Consider the following 20,935-nt stretch of genomic DNA (forward strand, 5'->3'; position numbering starts at 1 on the left):
CCCAACCAATCTAACACCTGCCCCAGGACCCTCATCCACTGTCCTCCGTCAAGATCAAGAAACGTCCACAGTCCAAAGGGAGTGCTGTATCTGCTGCCATCTCACAGGGTCGCACAGCCGCAGTAACAGCTATGAGCACCCGGCTTGCTAAGCGCTCTGCACCTACTGTGGAATGCATTCCTCACTGCCACCATGTTCATCCCCATTTTACAGATGAGAACACTGAGGCACAGAGAGGTCGAGTAAGCTGCTCAGGGTCACGCGGTCAGGCAGTAACAGAGCCTGGATTTGAAAGCAATCCACACAATGCGGAAGGGCAGTCCAGGAGGAAGAACCCAAAAGCACTAGGGTGAGGTGGTGAGAAGTGCAGGTAGGGTTCAAGGACTAGCAGATCTGGAGCTAGAGGGAACAGCAAGGAGAGAGGAAAGCTGGAGAGAGGTTCTAGGGAAGGCAGAATTAGGAGACCCTAGACAATGGGTCCCTAGTGGGCATATGGAGGTGGCCACTGGGGTTCCCAGCTCTATTCCACAGGTCATGACTGAGAGGATGCTGCTGTTCTGGGGGTCACTGCTATGCTGGGGGCTGCTGCCCCAGGCTCAAGGGAAGGCCCAACATCTGCTCTACCTGCGAATCAGCAAGAATCAGCTGGAAACAGGTAAAATTTAAGCAGCGGGCTTTAGAAGGCAAGATCTCAGGGAAGGGAAGGGGTGGAAGATGGTGCCATCACCCTCCCCAAGGCTTCTCCTCTTCTGGCCTCCCCATCACCAGCAGCAGAATTTGCCTTCCTTCACCTAAACCTGACCTCATCTTTACACTACTCTAATCCCTAATGTGGCTCCCCAGTACCCTCAAGAGACGCTCCAAATTCCTCACCTTGGCATGCAAGGCCCTGTATCCCCGATCTCTTCCACCGCCACCTGGAGTGGAAGAGGCCGGGGATACTCCCCAGTCTCCTTCCCTTCCTGTGATGTTTCTTCCATCTACAAGTCTCTTTCCCTACTTCCCAACGTGGCGAATTCTGACTCATCCTTTAAGGCAAAGCTCTCAAAGTCCCTCCCAGTTTTCCCAGGCAGGACTCTCCTTCCTCTGAGCTCCCACAGCCCTTTGGTGAAGCCTCATCTATGGCACTGGCCTGATATTTTGTAGTTATCCTCTCTGTCTCTCTCCCTTTTGACCATGAGTTCCTTTGACCGATGCCCACCCACCTCCTACCCCATTCCCTGCAGCCTAACCCCAATGATCTTTCAGTTTAATAAATTCACCAGACTCATTACCACCTCAGGGCCTTTGTACATGCTGTTCCCCCTGCCTCATTTGCTCTCATCCCAGATCTTGCAATAATGGATTCCTCCACTTGACTCAGGTCAGCTCAAATGCCTCCTCCTCAAAGAGGCTTTCCCTGACCACCCTATCAAAGGCAGACCTTCACCCCAGTTATCTTCCAACTCAACTCCATTTCATTTTCTTTGTAGCACTTACTTTCAAAAATTGCCTTGTTCACTTATCGGGATGCTGGGTAGTTGTCTGTCTCTCCCACCAAAATGTACACTCCTCACGGGCAGACTGCACACTGTTCCCATTCCCTGAGCCCAAGAGAGAGTGTACACTTAGTAAATACTTGCTGCTAAATGACCATACAAATTGCTGACTGAGCGGGTGCCAGGGGGCGTTTGTTGAATGACCGAATGAACGGTGAGCCCCACCTTGAGGAGAGGCTCATGTCCTCAGACATTTCAGACCTATTCTCGGAAAACCACATCCTGGACCGCATGGCCAGGATTCCTGTGACAGGGCCCACCAGTGAAGGTGTCACCATCCTGGACCACCTGCCCTTTGTAAAAGAAGGCCTCTCCAAGAAGAGCAGTGGGCTTGACCTGTCCCTGGTCGGGGACCTGCTCTCAGGGAAGAGCCTCCCATTGCTGACGGAGCTGCTCCAGGCTGGCGGGTGAGTCTGCAGAGGCTGACTCTGACCTTTCTTCCTGCTTCAGGCTCGTCCCTTTCCCTGAGCCACAACGTTCTCACGTGTCAAGTGGATCCCTGGGCGGGTGGGAGGCCCGGTGGGGTTCCTGGGAGGTTCTCTGCAGTCTGGAAGGCACTCGGGCAAGTGCATCTTTCTTGTTCTAAATCTCTCCAAGCCACTTAAAATCATCCAAGGAACAAAGCAGAGTCTGGATCGAGGGTCTCAGGCTGGCGCCCCTCCAGACCTCCACACTCAGCCTCCACCTGGGTATTGCAAACTTGCATGGTGCTTTTTAAATATTTTCATTTTAAAAAATTAAAAACGTTTTAATGAATTTCCAATATGTAAAAATCAAAAGGGTTTGAATCAAAATCTAGGCTTTCTGATTGTAGAGTTTGTCAGAAATGCCGTAACAAAGTACCACGCAACAGGAATTCCTGAGGCTCACCCAACAGGGATTCATGGTGTCAGGGTTCTGAAGGCCGGAAGTCCAAGATCAAGGTGTGGGCACGGCTGCCTACACGCCTCTCTCCTGGTTTGGGGCGGTTTGCTGCCCATTCTAGTGGACAGCAGATGAATCACCAGCTTGTATCTCATGTTCAAAAAGTACTCTGGGTTCCTCTCAGCTCGGGGAGATGCTGGGAACCAACGTCACTGAAGGGAGTAGAAGGCTCTTGTCCTCCCCCGGGAATGCTCGGCCAGGCAGATGGTCCCTTAGCAGATGGCGGCAGGATCACCAGTCACCTTGCTTTCTCTGACTTTTGCCCGCCTGCTTCCCTTTTGCAGAATGCATATACTTGAATTCAGGCAGGCTCAAGGGCTCAAGGCACATAGACAGCCCCTCTACAGTATTCTCCCCATTTTGTAGAGGGTGATACTGAGGCCGGAAGAAAGGGAAGGGACTCAGCCCGCTCTTGAAGGCTTGGGCGCTGGAACTACAGTCCCATTGTTCTTCATCTGGGCTGGGGCTCAGAGATGGGGTTGTCCCAAAGCTGTTCCTACTCCTCCTGGGGTCTACCCTTATTCCAGCCAACCCAGACACATGCGATACAGAAATACAATGGCTTTACCAGGCCGTGCCAACACCCCCTGAACCCCTCTTACAGGCTGGTCATAGAAGACGTCAAAGGACCTGAGGTTACCCTGCGTATCCTGAGCGACAGCCTGCTGCAGGTCACTCTGCGAAGCAAACTGTACCTCTCGCTCCAGGAGTGAGTACACGGGGTACTTGGTCGCCCCCCTTCTCGGTGCCTGGCAGGCCCACCCTCGCGGCTATGACACAAGAGGCAGCTGTGCAGGGCCACCAAAGGCCTCCTGCCTCTGTCATGAGAAGGCTCATAATAATCTTTGCCATTGGGGCGTGTTTCAAAGTCATTTTTACTGACGGAGAAACGAGGGCGCAGAGTGGGAGAGGGACCTAGCCAGGACCACACAGTGAGGCATCAGTGTCCTCGGACTGCCCAGGCCAGAGAGCATGTGTCCCGCCTGAGGGACAGGCAGATGCAGTAGCCGGATGTTCTGAAGCGGGCGGCTGCAAGCTCACCTCAGAGCTCCGCACCCCGGGCCTCCGCTCCCGCTCACCAGCCAGGCAACTTGAACAAGGGCCTCTGTTTCCTGGGCCTCGGTTTCCTCATCTACCAAATGGGTATGATCCTCTGCCCTTGGCTGTAGTGAGCGTTCACTGCCGACCCAAGAGCTCAGACCACAGCAGGCAACAGAGGGAGAGCTGCGGGTGGGGTCGGCACGTGAAACAAATCTTCGTAAATGCCCTTCAGGAGTATGTCCACCCCTGGTTTTCTTGTAAAAATGTGGCTTTCTTGGTCTAGCTTCCCTTTTTAATAGATAAGGGAACACAGAGAAATATTTCTCTCTTATCATCACCCTTGTAGTGATGGGCAGTAAAACCACAGCTTGGCCCTTGGCCTGGTGGGACTGGAGCACCATGAGCACCTGTGGCCCAGCTCAAGGTCACCATCAGCCCCATGTGATGGCCCCACTAAGGATGCGGGCTGGTGTTGGCAGCTCTCTCAGGTTTTCCCAGGCATGAGATCCGTATCTTTTTTTTTTTTTTAAAGATTTTATTTATTTATTTGACAGACAGAGATCACAAGTAGGCAGAGAGGCAGGCAGAGAGAGAGGAAGGGAAGCAGGCTCCCTGCTGAGCAGAGAGCCCGATGTGGGACTCAATCCCAGGACCCTGAGATTATGACCTGAGCTGAAGGCAGAGGCTTAACCCACTGAGCAACCCAGCCGCCCGAGATCCATATCCGCAGCTGCAGGTCACTAGCCTGAGACTTCCAGCCTCCGCCTGAGGCTGTGGCTTGGAGCCTGCCTGGACACACTGCCCCTACAGGGTACTACGGCTCAGAGTCCTCAAGAACATTCGCATTGGGGTACGGCTGGAACAGACAGGGAACAAGACCAAGGTGATGTTAGAGGAGTGCCACACTCCACCGGGATACCTAAGCATCAAGGTCCTGGAACAGTGAGTACCTGCCCACACCTGTGCTCTCATCGGGCAGGAGCGGGTGCCGGGACTTCCGGCACTGCCCCCGCTGCCCAGCCCTTCACTGGGTCTCACCGCAGGGGCTGCCTCTCCCCAGCCTCATATTCTGAGTGACCAAGGGCCTCAGGGACAGGGTCATCTCCGAGGCTGCAAGTGGCATACACCATCCATCAGCATTTCCTCTCTCGACATTGAATGTCATGGCTGAGAGTGGGCATCCACCCAGGTCAAGTCTCAGCTTGCCTGCTTCCTAATTCAGGGGCCCTGTACAAGCTGTTTGACTTCTAGAGCCTGTTTCCTCACGAGTAAAATGGAATTGCCTACCAAACTCAGCCAGCATGGCATGGCTGTGGGGAAAAGATAAGCTAATCCACGTGCTGAGACAACCTTAGCACAAAAACCACCTCCTCCAGGAAGCCTTCCATCACTCTCCCTCCTTGAAAACCCCAGAGACCTTTATCAGAGAGGAAATAAAGAGATGGAGGCAGAGAGGGTCTATCAGGAAGAAATAAAGAGGAAGAGGATGTCTTGGAGAGGGAGCAAGAAGGCATGAAGGAGACAAAACAGAAAAGGAAAGGGTAGGGGTGGGGGAGGAGAAGAGAGACACAGGAAGGAAGCAGCCACTCTAGAGTTTCCCTACTACGCAAGCCCAGAAGCCCTGCCCTGGACTCCTGCATCTGGCCTCAGTTTCCCCTTCCATGGTGTCTCAGACTCCACCTGCCCTCCTCCACCACTAGGATGAACCCCTTCCTCGCAAACGCAGCTCTGGAGTTGGTGACAAGCGTCCTGGATGAGGCATTGCCCTTCCTCCTGCAGAAGATAGTATGTTGTTTGTCCTCCTCTGCCTCACGGGGCCGCTCCCACACCCTGGGAGAGGGGTGTGACCCCGAGGGAGAGCACTTCGACCTGACAAGGACCCCGTCATGCCTTCCCTGCAGGTGTGCCCCTTGGCCACAACCCTACTCAACTTACTGCTGGAAGACCTGCTGCATGTCACTCTGCGTACGTAGCTCCTGGCCGAGGAAGCGGTGTATTTTCCATTCTCCTACTGTGTGCCAAGAATGATGCTCTAGGCTCTGAGAATATGACAGGAGACAAAACAAAGCCTACCCACAGGGAGCCTCCTTTCTAGTGGGGACAAGAAAGGGCACTATGCCTTCTGACCTCGGCAAGTCATTTTCCCTGGGAGCCTCAGTCTCCCAATCTGTAAAATGGGACTAATGCTAGACCTCCAGAGCGGACTGCACTGCTGCAATAATACCTAGAACCAGGCACAAAGCTATTGCTCGATAAATGTTTGTTGTCCCAAGAAGCATAGATCTAGCCCACAAGCAACTTCAAGCTAAGCAGAGACGGAGAATAGATTTCTGCCTGCTTCGCTGCCTCCCCACAGCCGCCCACCCTCCCCCAGGGGAAGCTGAGTCCTCGTTTCATTGCAGCCCCAGCCATCTCAGGGCCGGAAGACTTCCAGTACTATGTCACCACCACGGAGTTCACAGACGAGGCCATCCTGATGAATGTCCGGGTAGGCCAGTCCCACTGGCCAGAGCAGACCCCTCTGGGGACATCTGCTGGTCTGGGGGGCGGGGAATGACAGCCAAAAAAGGAAAGTAGGGTTTCTCTGGTTAGGAGACAGAGAAGGAGGGAGAAGGAAGGGGAGAGCTGGCAGGTGCCTGCCCTCAGGAGCCAGTACGGAGCCCAGAGAGTCCCACCTCAACCCTGGAGAGCAGGAGAGGCCACAGGGCTGAGTGTCCTGTGAGTGGGGATCAGGCTCCAACAAGAGGGCAGTTGGGACAGTTCAGGGGTACAGGATCATGCGTAACGCCCAGCTGGCAGGGACCCTTTAGATGGGGAAACCGAGGCCCAGAAAAGGGATGAGGCTGGCTGCCCAACTCCCTTTCACTGCTCCTTCCCCCTCCCCCATGGAATGGTCAGAGGTGGGTCAGGCAGACAGGAAGGATAGGAGAGGATAGGAAGGAGGCATTGTTAACAAAAGCACAGAGAAGGGAATGGGTCAGATAAAGAAGAAGCGAGGAGCGGGGGCTCGTGAATTCAAAACCCAGCTCCCCCTCTTACCCTGTGTAGGACCTTGAGTAAGTCACTTTACCCCCTCTGGGCTTCTGTTTCCTCATCTGTCAAATGGGGATAGTTACAGTTCCCAACTCACAGCACCCTTGTAAAGTTGAAATGAGATTGTGCACGTGTGTTTAGAACTGCCTAGCACATAGTGAGCCTTTGACATTGGTTACAGCTATAACCAGTTGTTGGCCAGAGAAGCTGTTCCCACTGAGTTTCTCCTTTGTGTTTCTGAAGCTTGTGACACCCTGCGGCCCCAGCCAGAGACCCCGAAGACCTGCCGGCCTGACCCCCCAACCCCTTCCAAAATTAGCCCGAGGCAGCATGGCAGACCTGGCTTTTGGGCTAGAAACCTACAATGACATCCTGTCCTGCCTCTACACCAGCAATGAGATCCGAGTGGACCCCCAGGACTCCAAAGTGAGTGCTTGAGAAAGAGGAATAACATAATTTTATTGCTTTACTTTTCACATGAAGAAACCAAGGCCCAGCTGGCAGAAGTGCCTTTCTGGGTGGACCTAGATAAGTCACTTCTCTCTGGACCTCCAGGGAGAACTCCTATTCAACCTTCAGAACCCAGCATAGAAGTCCCCCACTCTAGGAAGACTTCCTTGAACATCCAGGTGCATTGTTTTTCTCTTCATAACACTTATCCATTCATTCATGCCACAAAAATTTATTGAAAGCCAATTATGTGCCAGGCTCTGTGCACCCAGGGTCCCTGCCGTTACAGATCTCAAAATCAAGGGGGAGAAAAGAACCTGAACAAGGAAACAGCCAGATAAATAAAATAATTTAGCTAATTTATAATAAGACCAATGGATCAGCAAGTGACTAGTGGGGATGACAGGGCTGTCCTGGGTGCCACAGTCAGTGAAGACATCTCTGAGGAGGTGGCCTAAGTGGGGGCAAGGAGGCACAGAAGTCTGCAAGAAGAGCAAGTGCCCAGGGTCGATGAGGGGATCACATGAGGGAAAAATCCACAAATGTCACTGCTGCAAAGCCCATAGAAGCTCCTCACCACACCAAGTCTCTTCCCTGAAGTTAGTACCCTGCTGACCTCTCCAGCTCTGTCTCCTTACCCACTACTCTCTAGACACACAGGCTGAGCTGTTACCCACCTCAGGGCCTTTGTACATGCTAGTTGCTCTGCCCAGAACATTATACCTGTTGGTCTTCGTGAAAATGTCATCTCCTCAGAGAGCCCTTCCTTGACCACCACATTGAAACACTTAAGATAAGCCTTCCCCCTTTTCCCCTCCACTTCCTCTCTTTCTCTCTGTCCTTCTCCCTTCGAGACACTGATCCCACTGTGTATGTGTATGGATAGAGTTGTATATGCAGTCATGTGTATACACAGACACATGTGTACGTATATTGGGGTTTATTATTTAACTTTGTGTATTCACTGTAGCTCCCGTTTTAAGGACAGGGACTACGGGTGGTAGAGTATGTCTACAGCACCCAGTGGGTGCCCCATAAACACTCAAATATGAAATCCCAAGATCCGTATCTAGAAGGGATCTAATTTGTTTTTTAAGATTTTATTTATTTATTTGATAGAGAGAGAGCACAAGTAAGCAGAGCAGCAGGCAGAGGGAGAGAGAAAAGCAGGCTCTTCTGCTGAGCAGGGAGCCCAATGTGGGGCTCAATCCCAGGACCCCAAGATCACGACCTGAGCCAAAGGCAGAGGCTTAACTGACTGAGCCACCCAGGCACCCCGGTATCTAAAGATTTGCTCCGTTTTTGTTTTTTGTTTTTTGTTTTTTTTTTTATGTAAGGAAACAAAGGCCCAGATAGGGAAAGTGACTTGCCCAAGGTGACCGAGCAGGTGAGATCAGGAATGGAGTCAGGTCTCCCCCTGCTATTCCCTCCTTCCCACACAGATAGGACAGCTCTGGAACAATTGTAAGTGAACACGGTAATTCCATGTCTGCAGAAATTCTTACACCAGTGGGCAAGGGTATTTGTGCAACGGTGCTCTTTTAGGTTTCACTTCCTACCAGGTGAAGAATAAAGTTAACCTAGGTCTCCATTAATAACAAATTGGTGGGGCACCTGGGTGGCTCAGTGGGTTAAAGCCTCTGCCTTCGGCTCAGGTCATGATCCTAGGGTCCTGGGATCGAGCCCCACCTCAGGCTCTCTGCTCAGCAGGGAGCCTGCTTCCCTTCCTCTCTCTGCCTGCCTCTCTGCCTGCTGTGATCCCAGTCTATCAAATTAAAAAAAAAAAAAAACTGGTAAAATGAGTCTGGTTATGGTCATATAAGGCAGAACACTATGCAGCTGCTAAAGAATGGGGTTGTTCTATATATACTGACCTTGAGAGAAAAAAATAAGGTGCAGGACTACGTGGTTTGGAAGATCTCAACTGCGCATGCTTCCATGTGTGTAGAAAAGAGTCAGGAGGGGCGCCTGGGTGACTTAGTGGGTTAAAGTTTCTGCCTTTGACTCAGGTCATGATCTAGGGTCCTGGGATCGAGCCCCGTATCGGGCTCTCTGCTCAGTGGGGAGCCTGCTTCCTCCTCTCTCTCTACCTGCCTCTCTGCCTACTTGTGATCTCTGTCAAATAAATAAATAAAATCTTTTAAAAAAATTTTTTAAAAAGATAAGAAAACAGTCAGGATATACACCAAAATGCCAACAGGAGTTACCCCCTGAAAATGGAATTTGGAGGAAAAGGGGAAGAGGTGTTGGGGTAGACCTTGTACTTTTTACTTTATACATTTTTTTACTGTTTTCTATCATGATTGGTGATTTTCAAAAACAGAAGGAGTATGGATAGATGGATAGAAATGTGGTAAAAGCAAAGAGAAGAAATGTTCTTTGAAGAATCTAGGTGATGAATATGCAAATGTTCCTCTAAAATTTTTTCAGCTTTGTTGCCTATGTGGCAATCTTCACAGTGAAATACTGGGGGAGGGGGGAGATCACTGAAACAATAAAGTGTTAATATTTCCAGATAGATCATGGTGAGAAACCAGGTGAATGGCTCCTCCCAAGCTCACAGTGACTGACGTGCAGGTCATAGATTCATTTGGAAGCAATTATACCTCACTGAACCCCACAGACACCCCTACCCCCAAAGCTGCTCAGAACAGATTTACAGGATTCTAAATGCCACATTTTTGCCCTTTTTCCAGGCTGCCAAGCTCATTCAACTGTTGCCCCCGGGCAAGCAGGAGCCTGGGCCCCGGGTAGGTGTGTTGCCAGCTTCCTTCCTTCTCCTTCCAGGAGATCCCCACCAGGATCTCAGGGAAGAGTCTGGGATCGGGTCAGGGTTGGGCCCCCAAGCAAGCTCCATTTGGCCAGAGTTCCCTACTGTGGACTCTGAAATTCTAAGGCGCCATAAGGGTTAGAGGCATTGACTCAAGTAGGCACTTAGCTCATCGGCCCGGCCAGGTGGCTGGCACCATGACTCCCCTAGGGCGTACCTACTGAGGCAGACAGAGGTGCGCATGCGAGCAACAGTGAGCAGTGACTGTGTCCCAGGCCCCTTCACCTACAGCCACCTAAGCCCCAGACACCCCACGCTTTATCCCATCTTCGTACGTCAGCAAACAGCAAACAGACACAGCAAGGTGGCTTCAGTTTCCCAAGCTCATATTGCTGAGCAAGCGGCAGAACCAGGATTTGAAGTCAGTCCTGGACTCCACAATCCATGCTCAGTGTCCTCTCTCCAAAAGCTGTTAGAATATGAAACCACAATCCCAAAAGATAACCATAGCATCGTGAACTGCCGGGCTCCGTGCTAAGCACTCTCCACGACTGAATTCATCTAATCTCCACAACAACCTTATAGAAGAGGTACGATTGTCCTTATTTGACAAGTATGAGAACAGAGAGTTGAAGAAACTTGTCTCAGGCCACACAGCCTACAAGTGGTGGAGCGGGGGGTCTGGCCCCAACAATCTATGTTCTTACTTGCTACGCGTGCCCAAGCAAAGGAAGATGCCATCTCACTTAAAGGGAGCGCAGGAAGGTTGAACTGAACTCCCCCAAGGTCATGTAGCAAGTTATAGCAGAGCTAGAATACAAATTCGGAGACCCCGGCTCCAAAGACAATCCTGTTCCCATTCCTCCAAGCTGGGAATTAAGGAACTCCATCCTCTCTCCCTGTCTGCCCCTTTTCCGTTTTAACTTCATTCAGACTTCTAAGCGGTCCAGAGCAAGTGTGAAAGTGACCCTCAGCGCCCCCAACCCTCCCACTGTCCACATTGATGGTCACGCCGCCACCGTCACTCAGCCGGGCTCGCTGGTGCTGCTGGGACCCGGCAACACCTCCTCTGTCTCCATTTCCTGGGTGAGTAAACCTCGAAATTCTTTGTTCCTGGGGGGTCTGGGTCCACATGGGGGCCCCTCGAGGGTCAGCTGACTGAGGCAGCAGCTGCCTTCATGCCAGGTCTTCTGCTCGTATTCCATCGGTCCGCACCCAAACAGCTGTGCCTGTCTCCAGCACATTAACGTGCTTGAGTCCCGATGCCCCTGAGTGCAGCTCCCTGCGCCCCCCACGGACCTCCTTGGCAACTAAAGGGTTTCCCCCCACCACCCTCTTGCTGCAAGGCCCAGGGCCTCGCAGAGAGCTGTCAAGTCTTCTGACTTCTTCCCTGGACGGGGCTCCATCAGAAGCCCTCGTCCCCAAAGCCAGGAGAGAGATCAGAGAAACAGTTCAAGAGGGACTCAGCATGCCTGTGTTCTCTACTCTATTCCTGGGGAAATACAGCTTTCCCCGAAGTCTCTACTTCTCCATTCTAAGCCCCTTAGGATCCCTACTTCCCAGTCCACAGACCTTACAATTGGGAAGTTCCCTCAGATACGAGGGCCTGGGGGGGTGGCTCCGCCACAGGAGAGCCCCACAGCACCCGATGTTCACAGGACCTTGGGGTCTGCCACGGGAGTTGGCATGACTCTGTGGTCAAGAGACTGGTCATCTCGGGGGTGCCTGGCTGGCTCAGTGGGAAGAGCGTGTGACTCTTATCTCGGGGTTGTGAGTTCAAGCCCCTTGCTGGGTGTAGAGATTACTTAAATAAATAAATAAAAACCTAAAAATAAAGAAGAAGAAGAAGAAAAGAAAAGAAATTGGTCGTCTCTAATCAGCAGTGGGAAGTCCTATTTCTAGTCTATGAGGTGACCATGGGAATCACAGAGGCCCATAAACAACCCCCTCAAAACCAAGGCGCCCTCCGGCTTCCAGCAACAGTGATTCTACAGCTAAGTGCATCATTGCAAAAGATTTTCTTTCTACTGGGCTGAGCCTCCTACCCAGCACCAGCCTGCTCTGTCCTGGAGCTCCCAGCATCACCAGTGCCCTCTCCCATGGCCACACCCACACAGGCACGGTCTGGACACACAGGACAAGCCAATGGCGCGGCGGGGAGAGCACCACGTGACAGGGGCCAGCCCTCTCACAAGCATTCATTGGAGGTCAGGGTGAAGGGAATCCCTCTCGCTGGATCATAAACTCCTCTCCTGTTCTCACCTGATTTCAACTCCCATAGAATCTCCTTTCGAAAGCGGTGTTGTCTTCGAGAAATCAGGAGTTAAAACTCCAGTTCACTCCGAACAGGTAATGTTGTTTGGTTTTGGATGTTCAGAAGAAATAAGAAGCGCTCTCGGTAGGGGAGTGGTGGGGGGGTTGGTCAGGGGTACATTCCCACAGAGCAGTGCACACAAGGTCGGCGGGGAGAGGAGGTGCCATGACCGAGGATCACTGAGCACGGCACCTCCAAGCAGCTGCCATGACCTGAAAGGGTGATCTCTTTTCTCTGCTAGCACCACAGTCACCCTGGGCCCTTACCCTGCCGGCCTTGCAAAGCAGGTGAGTCTCCCCTTACCTCTGGCCTCTCCGCGGTCCTGAAGGCCCCATCAGCAGGCCCGGAAAAAGGCCCTGAGTCACCGATGTAGGCAGTTGAAAGCCTCACTCACTTTCTATCATTGATCTCATCTTGCCCTGCTGTCCCCATACTCCGTGGGGTCAGGGGAGCCCCCAGAACTTAAAGTTGTTCACTCCGCTCTTTCATACACTTAACAAACAACTACGGAGCAAACACCATGTGCCCAGGCTCGTTTTAGATACTGGGGATATGTCAGTGAACAAAACAAGGGACCCTTGTGGCACCCACACTCCAGCAGGGTGAGGTCAGATCATGGACAATAAGCCCCGTCAGGTGAACTATACATTGTATGGAATCAGGTGCTGATGCTCTGAAAAAGTAGGAGGGATGGGGGATCGGGACGGCGGGTGCGGGTAATACTAAAAAGGAATGGCCTCACTGAGAAGGTAAGTGTTCGAGCAAAGACTGGGGGAGGTGACAGTGGGGGCATCGGGAAGAGGGAACCCAAGGCCCGAAGGCAAAGGTGTACCTGATGGTTCAGGGGAACAGGAGGGGGCCAGGGTGGTTGGATCCGAGGGATTGAGGAGAGGTCAGAGGGTGGGCAGGACCTACTAGTGGGGTCCTGGTTCTTCTTGAATGCAAAGAAAGTTGATGGAGGGTTCCGGGCATAGAAGGAGCAGACTGGCGTGGAGGCAGGGAGACCATCAAGCAGGCTGGTGGGACAACACAGAGGCCTGATGGGGTTTGGACAAGATGGTGGCAGGTGGCAGTGGGAAGAGTGGCCACACTTGTTCTTGAGTCCACAGGTGGAACACAGGGTCTCTTCTCTCAGGGTTGGTTCTTGCTCCAACACTGAAAGCTTTTCACTGCCTCTGCCTGTCTGAGGGAGGCCCCCTAAAGTAACTCCCCCTTTTCCCCACCCTGGAAACCTTTCTCCACCCTCCGCTTGCACAGGACTGTGAACTCACATTCTAGCCCTTAATGGGGCAAGACTGCAAGATGGAAAAAAACAACAAAATGAAAGGGCTGAACAAGAACATGTACTGGGAAACACTTGAAAATTATCGGCCCTACTATATAAAATTATCAGCCCTGCTCTATCAGACCTTGCTCTGGCCTTACTTGCTTGCTTAGGATCCCAGACCTGAAAAGTCCTAAAGATTATCTTCCCAGATTAGGGATCCCTTCTGTGACATCATCAGAGGGCAGTCATCCATACCAGGGCTGCTGGGTATGGTTGCACTGGTCGTGCACTGTACAAGACACCCACACCATAGATAATACAGGTACAAATGTGTTTATAAAAGTCTCCCAAATGTCTTAAAGAAAGGGAATCTTTTCAATCTGTCTAAATGAGTTGGGGCAGCCCTGATCAATCTCTTGAACTTCTTAAACATCCCAGGTAACAGGAGGCTTACTATCTCAATGAGAAAATTACTGTCCCATTATCAGACAGGTCTCAGCATTAGAGAGCTCCTCCTTGGACTGACCCAGAGTTGGTCCTTGTGAAGCTCTGGTCCTGCGGTTTCCTCTGGCCCAAACTATTTGCTCTCCCCTGGAGTATCCCACAGAGTTATGAAGATGGTCCCTGTGACCAGGGTGAGGGCAACTCTTTTTCAGGCCCTTTAACTTTCCCCAGGCCTTCCACTATTTGGTCATCTGGTTCCAAAGCCCTTTGAAAAAGTAGTCCTGGGGACTACTGATCTCCTGTGGGCACCTGTACAGTGGAGACACCTGATTCCCGTAGTCAGAATCTGCTAACCCAGCCGAAGTGACCTTCCTGTTCCTTTTTCATCTGTTATAGGAAAAACGTATGGAGGCCCTTCTCTTAGAGCTTCTGAACAGGCTATTCTTGCCCCATCACAATGGTGAGCCCCTGTGTTTCTCCTCGTGCCCATAGACCAGAAGTTGGGAGCATCAACTGTGTCCAAAGCTCTGCAGGGACAGCTGGCTTCCGCCTGGTCCCCCAGAGTCGGTTAAGAATGGCCTCCGGGCAAGGCAGATGGAGGCAGGGGAGAGATGGAAGTTTGGGATGTGGCAGATGGGAGGGTGGGAAGGGGCCCTGGGTGCCCTCCTGTTCTTTGCCCAGGCAGCTGGTGTGGGCAGGAGCTCAGAAGTGGGATGAGTGACCAGGAAGGGCTTCTTAGGGGGGTGGGGCTAGCATCGTGGCACGTGAGAACCAGAGGGGTCCTTCAAGACGGTGGAGCCCACTGCCCAGAGCTCCAGGCTTGCAGGGTCCAGGGAGATACCACTCACAAAGGAAGCTACCTGGGCAGGGCCAATGGCAAATGGGCCGTGCCCTGGGTGGGTGGCTGACACAAAGCTCAGTCAAAAGCTGGCAGCAGGGGGGATCTTTTGTATTTTGAGAGATGCTGCAAACCTGGATTTTTTTGAGACATGACACCTAAGTTTAGGTCTCAGCAACAAAATCAAGCTTTTCCAAAACAGCACTCAGTCTGGGCTCCCTCAGAAGCAGACCCTGAGATAACAGAGTGCAGGCAGACTTTGGGGGAGGTGACCCCAGGAAGTGGGAGGAGTGTGGAAAGTGGGTTCTAGGGGAGTGTGGAGCCCAGCCCGGCTCCTCTGCAGCACAGAACCCACTGCCCTCCCTCCCCCCGACACCGCCCACCTATTCACATGATTCTTTGGTCAGCCCCTCTGTCCTTAAAGGAATGGTAAGCTGCCTGAGGGCAGGGACCCCGTGTTTGCTTTCCATTGTGTCCCCCACACCCTGTCCAGTACCTCCCACCCAGGACACACTTAGGAAGCACACGCAGGAAGTCTGGCAGAGCTGAGCCCAGCATCAGGCTCTCTGCTTCCCCTACAGGGCACCCCTCTGTGCTCCAGCTTGAGGGCTCCTGTTAGGATGGCAGATGAGGCTAGAGGAGCAGGCAGGAGCTCAAATGCTGGTCAGGGTGAAGGGTTTGGCATAATTCCATGGGCCACGTGGCCAGGGAATGTTCTGGGCATAAAGTAAGTAAATCTGTGTTCAAGAAGGGGGACAAATTGGAAGTGGGGAAGAGTGGTAATGGAAGGTCTAGCAAGGCAGCCAGTGAGTTCAGGTGGGCAAGGATGCCACCTGACCTGGCCAGTGACTTCCACAGGCAGCTCATTCAGTAAGTGTATCTTAAATCCCGGACCACATAGAGCTATGGCGAGGAACAAGAGATGACCCAGGAGCTAGGTCTCGTTCAAGAAGCCTAGATAGTCTTGCAGGGTCTGAACACCTAGGTCAGGGGGTGCCTTTCACACTGGGGTCCTGTCCATAGCTCCCCAATAAGGGAAAAAGGAGCAGGGCCAAAGCCACTGGGGAAATACAGGAGGACTGCCTGTAAGAAGCAGCCAAAGAGTAAGAAAACTGGGAGGAGAGAGATTCACAGAAGCCTGTGCTGCAGTCAGCGTCATCTGGTCCCAACACGGAGAGAGGATTGCAATGAGGAGGGGTCCAGAGGCTGGGAGCTGGGAGGCTGGCGACAGGGCCTCTGCAGATCAGAGGCCAGATGGGAGACCAGAGGCACATGTCCCTCTACCTCCGTCCTGCCCCTCACCTAACTGGGCCAGAATGCACAGGGGTATGAGACCCTCCCTTGAGCCCGGAATGATGGTAGGAGCCAGGACAAGATACGCACTGGTCAGCGCCAAGGTCGGGGCAGGAGCGGCCCATGTCAGGCCCTCAAAGTCAAATCTCAGAAACTCAGTTTGCCCAAAACTGAGTTTTGGGCAAATGATTAATTCTTCGAAATTCAGTTTACTAAATGACCAATTCTCCAAGTTTACCACTTACCAACTTAACAAAAACTTACTCCAAGGACTACCTTTCATGTATTTGGTAAATGAGTATATTCATGAATATTTTCCTGGATACATTTTAATGGATATTTTCTTATTATATAACCAAATTCCTAGTGTTTTAAGGTTGATTTTTCAGTTTATAGTGACTGTGTCTAAACTTTTTTTCTGAGATGTTTTCTGTCTCCGTTAACATTCTAAAATTTCTAGGAGCATAAACATTGTTTCAGAAGTTTTATGCAATTAAATGAGGAGAATGAAATTCATTAATAGCTTCCCAAGATGCCTTCAACAAACTGAACATTCCTTAAAATGATGCTAAGAAGAATATCTTCATAAGAATGTGTTCATGGTTACTGAATATATTCAAGAAGAAATTCCCTCAAGATAGGTTTTTAATAAATGGGTAGTGTAGCTGTTTAGAGACCTGGTTTTCTGGAGTGGGGTTGCCTGATAGGGGACACTGTGCCCTGGGGAAGGGGAAGAGAAAGGGACCATGCCAAGTCCTTTCCCTGTTCTGGACAGTGCAGCAGACAGGGGTCGGCTGGCGTGGCCCTCCCCTGTGCTCACCAGGGCACTGAGCTTCCCTCCCCACACCTTTCACAGAGCTGCTCAGAGAACAAAACCTCCCGCTGCCCAACGTCAAGGGCCTCTCCTTTGACCAGGCCCAAGTGGAGACCTCCGAGGTAAATGCCAAGAAAAAGAGTGTCCTGAGACCTGCCGGGGAGGTCAGAGCTAGAAGGGTCTTGGGGTCCTGCAGGTGCCTTGTCCCCATCCTGCGAGGGCAGAAGCTGAGGCTCGGGCCAAGGAGAGCCTCATGTCTATGTGGCAAGCCCTTTACCTCCCTCGTCTTAGCATCTCATAGGCATCCTGGATGTGAAACCCCATTTATAGATGAGCAAACTGAGGCTCCACGGGGCTCCATGAATCCCTCAGGGATCCAGGCCCCAGGCTCACGGACAGCTTCAGACCTGCACACAGGTCGTCTTCACAATGAGCTGCATGAAGTTGATGTTATGATTTCACCCAGTTTACAAAAGAGGGAACTAAGGCACAGAGAGGCAGAGACACTTGCCCAGGACAACAGAGCTAGGGTTCCAACTGGGGTTTATCCAACTTCAAAGCCTTTTACCCTTAGCCAGGTCCACCCACTTCCCTAGAATTCAGGTGTCCTGACCCCCAAAACAGGGCTGTTGCATCTGGCCCCTGCTTTCTGTGAACGGCCAGAGGAACCAGGCCGGCACTAGGCTGGCTAATTGCCCAGGAGGAAGATGAGGCCCAAGAGCAGAGGGCCAAGGTAACCAGCAGAGGAAACAGAGTGGCTGCCGAGGGAAAGCGCCAGCTCTGAATCTGCCCCTAGAGTCACCCCACCTCCTTGGCCTTCATCCCACCCCTCTGTGCGGTGAATCTAAGAGACAGATGGGGTTGGTGGGAAGGGGCAGAGCTCAGAGATGCCCTTCATTTCCCCCTTCCCCAGATTCCCACTCTTAAACAGCAGTGCTGAAAGGGCTCTGGGGGCAGGGCAGAGAGAGAATCAGACAGAACCTTCCATCTGGGTGACATCGGGCAAACCACCACCCCTCCCCCGGCCTGTTGTCCCTGTCTATAAAATCAAGATACAAAGACATAAGGTGGAGGAAAGGGTTCCCCCTCAGAAGCACAAGGAACTGCTAGGACCACTGATTTCACCCCACCCGACTCTGATCCACCATCCCAGACATAAGGTTTGAGTTTTAGGACCCTCTGCTCATGCCCCAGTTCTGGACCCAGGATGCCTGGTTCCCAGTCCTGACATTTGGGAGACACTAGAAATCTGGCTTCAGGAACCAGAAGTTAGGGCGCAGGAGGCGGGAGGAGGCAGCAGCAGTTTGTCTCATAAAATCCCAGCTCCTGGCCTGTGCTACTCACCACCTCCCCACCCCCCACCCGCCCCACCCCCCACCCCACCCCCACCCCCACCATCCTCAGACCCCTCCCCCAGATCCCTCCTCTGGAACCCACCCTGACCTTGACCCTGACCCTGGCAGGGAGGGGTCATCCCAGGATGACCCTAGGTTGGGGCTGGAAGAGCTACTACAGGTAATACAGGGGCTGGAGCTATCCAGGAATGATGCCATAGCTCCTGGCAAGGTGAGCCAGGAATGGCATTGTTCTGAATGCCAAAAAGTGCAAAGTCAGGACACAGCTCCTCAGCTCTCTCATAATCTGACCTATAGAGGCAATAGCTCGTAGGCTCACCCACTGATTCATTTCTAGGCTGCCTCGCACTGTTGTGGCAGTTACATATTACAAAACTCTAAGATGCACCACTCATACTGTGGTACACAAACCACATCACCTAGAGTTGGGCAGTGCACTATCTGCACAACCTTATATGGCTGCTCTGATCACTCCCTCATTCATTCACTGTCACTAATTTATTTATTCTATTAATACATATCACTGATTGCACTATGCCTGGCCATGTGCTAAGTAATGCTGGGAGTTAGATCCAGTCTCTGAAACCCTCAAGAGCTCCCCCTTTGGTGGAAAAACAGGTAGAGGAGCAGATGGATTCCAACAGCATAGTCTGGGCATTGTGGGTGGGAGCAGGTGGAAGGCTCTAGCTGGATGAGAGACCTACCTCAGGGTAACCCTAGCAGGACAAACCCCAACGCATCAGAAACATTAGAGGACTCTAGCTAGATAGGTATTTAGGAAGAGCTCCAAGGACTGACCTGTTCCTTCCTTCACAAACATTCCCAAGACCCTTCCTCCCCTCCCATCTATCCCCTGTCCAGTCTGCCCCTGACTCTGCCGTCTTGCCAACAGGGGAAGTTGTAATCTTAGGACATTTACAACCCCTCTCAAGATGTCTTGAGCCACCTCAGGGAGAGCTGGTTTAATGGGCAGTGAGGACAGATAGAGCATGTCTACCTGCTTCTATCCACAGGGTTATGTGCTACTGACTATTCCAGAGGAATAGCCGGTTCTCACTGAAGGCCTGTCCCTCCCCTCAGCCACTCATGCTCTGGATCCTTGAGAGGCTGAGGATGGCTACAGTCACAGTGGAAAATCTCAGTCGCAATAAAGATGATTTTTGCTGGCGAAGGAGTCTGGTTCTGAGTGTGCTAAGGGATTCTGGGAGGTGGTGAGGCTACCCTGAAGTGCTCCTGTGTTCCCCTGGCCCCTGAGAGAGATATTCTGAATTCTGTCTTCAGTGTCTCAGGGAAAGGAGGCTCCTCGGAAAACAGAGGAAGAACCTGACCTTCAAGAGCCCATGGCCTAAGAAGCAGGAAAGGTTCCTGCTCAAGAGGAAGGAAGAGGAGGGGGTGCTTCGGGAGCCCAGAGATATGTGGGAGGGCCCAAGCGCAGAGGAAAGGGGTTATGGGAAACTGCCAGACCCCTAAGGGTGGAGCCAGGTCCAGGTGGAGGATTATGATACGGCCACACCACAGAGGTGTGACAGGCAGGACAGTGACCGTCATGTGCCCAAGAGCAGTGCCATCAAGGGAGAGAGTGAGAAGTCCCCCTCCCCACCCACATCCAGCCCCATGTGGCCCCGGCAGGGCAGGGCAGTGAGCAGAGAAAACCCGGCTCCGAGAGAGCTACACATTCAGAAATGTCAGTAGCTCCATGGCTGCCAAAGGCGGTAAAGCAGGTAGATGCCCCCTCTCACACCTGGGCATCTGCCAAAGTCCACAGCGAGTTAGGCCTGGCCTCAGAAAAAGGCAGATGAAAGGAAACTTTGGTTTGTGATAAAATCCCCATCACGGGCAGGATGGAGGCTCATAATAGTCTCTGTTTCAGGAGTGAAGAGGGGTCAGCAGCCGGTAACCCCAGCTCATCTCTGGAAACTGGTGGGCCTGTGGGGAGGCCCTCCCGGTGGCTGGTTCTTCACCCACCGTCCGCAGCAGGTGGTGCCCCGCATGGATCTGGTGCAAGGGTCTGGCCTGCAGTCAGAGGCTGCAGCCCGGAGCAAACACTGCTGTGGGTTCTCTGCTTGATCCCCCGACCTGTTCTACAAATATGAACCAGGAGCCTGGTCATGAAGGAAATAAGTCCCCTACAAGCAGCCCGCAGAGAAGTCCCTGGGCGAGAGGAGGGGGCTACCCTGCACTTCGGCCTTGCCGTCTCCCAGCCCTTGGTGCGTCTGTGATACACTAAGATCGGGTGAAGAGCCTAATCCTAAACCCAGAATTTTCCCACTAGGGGACTAGTGCTGAGCACACGGCCTGGTGCATGGTAGCTCCATTGTAAGCACAAAACAATGGAATGAAGACAACCTCAGGACCTTGAAGAAAGCAGGGATGGCCCTGGCCTGCTCCTCAGCAGGAGTGAGCTATCCAGCCATGAGAGGGCCTGCCTATCAAGGAAACCCCTCCATTTCCCCCCCTGTGGGACAATTTATTGACAAGTGCATCTCACTTTACAGTCTAGGCATGGATACCTGCACAGATAGTGCAGGCACGGCACTGACATGTCCATCAGATTCTACAATAACACTGAGTGGAACGTGAGGGGCTGTGCAATGACCTCCATCTGCCCAGGCAGGGTTGCCCACACCCCTTCTGGTGCCGGAAGTCAGGACACGCACTCCAAAGACCACTGTCCTCCTCCCTCTACCCCAGATGGCCTCTCCCTGCCCCCACTTCCATCCCAAGCCTCTTCGCTCAGCTGGGGAGCAAAGAGCCCCAAACACCTCTCCCATTCACCTGCTCCAGTGGCCTAAAGTCTTCCCCAGTGGCATCACTCCTAAAGGTCTTTTTAGGGAAATATACTTTTTGAGAAGTA

At 52.4% G+C, this 20,935-nt stretch overlaps 1 protein-coding gene across 1 annotated transcript; it reads left to right on the top strand.

The window, feature by feature from the left end:
* The first annotated feature begins 546 nt into the window (after window positions 1–546).
* Window positions 547–19,127, top strand: LOC132022724 (uncharacterized). The gene is made up of 15 exons (XM_059407963.1): window positions 547–655; window positions 1,729–1,945; window positions 3,067–3,171; window positions 4,314–4,445; window positions 5,204–5,288; window positions 5,405–5,468; window positions 5,906–5,991; window positions 6,780–6,962; window positions 9,683–9,736; window positions 10,690–10,842; window positions 12,038–12,105; window positions 12,312–12,357; window positions 14,178–14,241; window positions 16,769–16,848; window positions 19,095–19,127. The coding sequence occupies exons 1-15, from the start codon at window positions 547–549 to the stop codon at window positions 19,125–19,127; spliced, it is 1,479 nt and encodes a 492-aa protein (XP_059263946.1).
* Window positions 19,128–20,935: the final 1,808 nt, after the last annotated feature.

The sequence above is a fragment of the Mustela nigripes genome, chromosome 7 (genome assembly GCF_022355385.1).
Source record: "Mustela nigripes isolate SB6536 chromosome 7, MUSNIG.SB6536, whole genome shotgun sequence".
In the NCBI taxonomy this organism is placed as follows: domain Eukaryota; kingdom Metazoa; phylum Chordata; class Mammalia; order Carnivora; family Mustelidae; genus Mustela; species Mustela nigripes.

Coding starts and splice junctions, on each gene's coding strand:
- LOC132022724 (XM_059407963.1), top strand. CDS start 547: ATGCTGCTGTTCTGGGGGTCACTGCTATGCTGGGGGCTGCTGCCCCAG. Junction 656..1,728: donor CAAGAATCAGCTGGAAACAG/GTAAAATTTAAG, acceptor TCATGTCCTCAG/ACATTTCAGACCTATTCTCG. Junction 5,289..5,404: donor CCTTCCTCCTGCAGAAGATA/GTATGTTGTTTG, acceptor CCTTCCCTGCAG/GTGTGCCCCTTGGCCACAAC.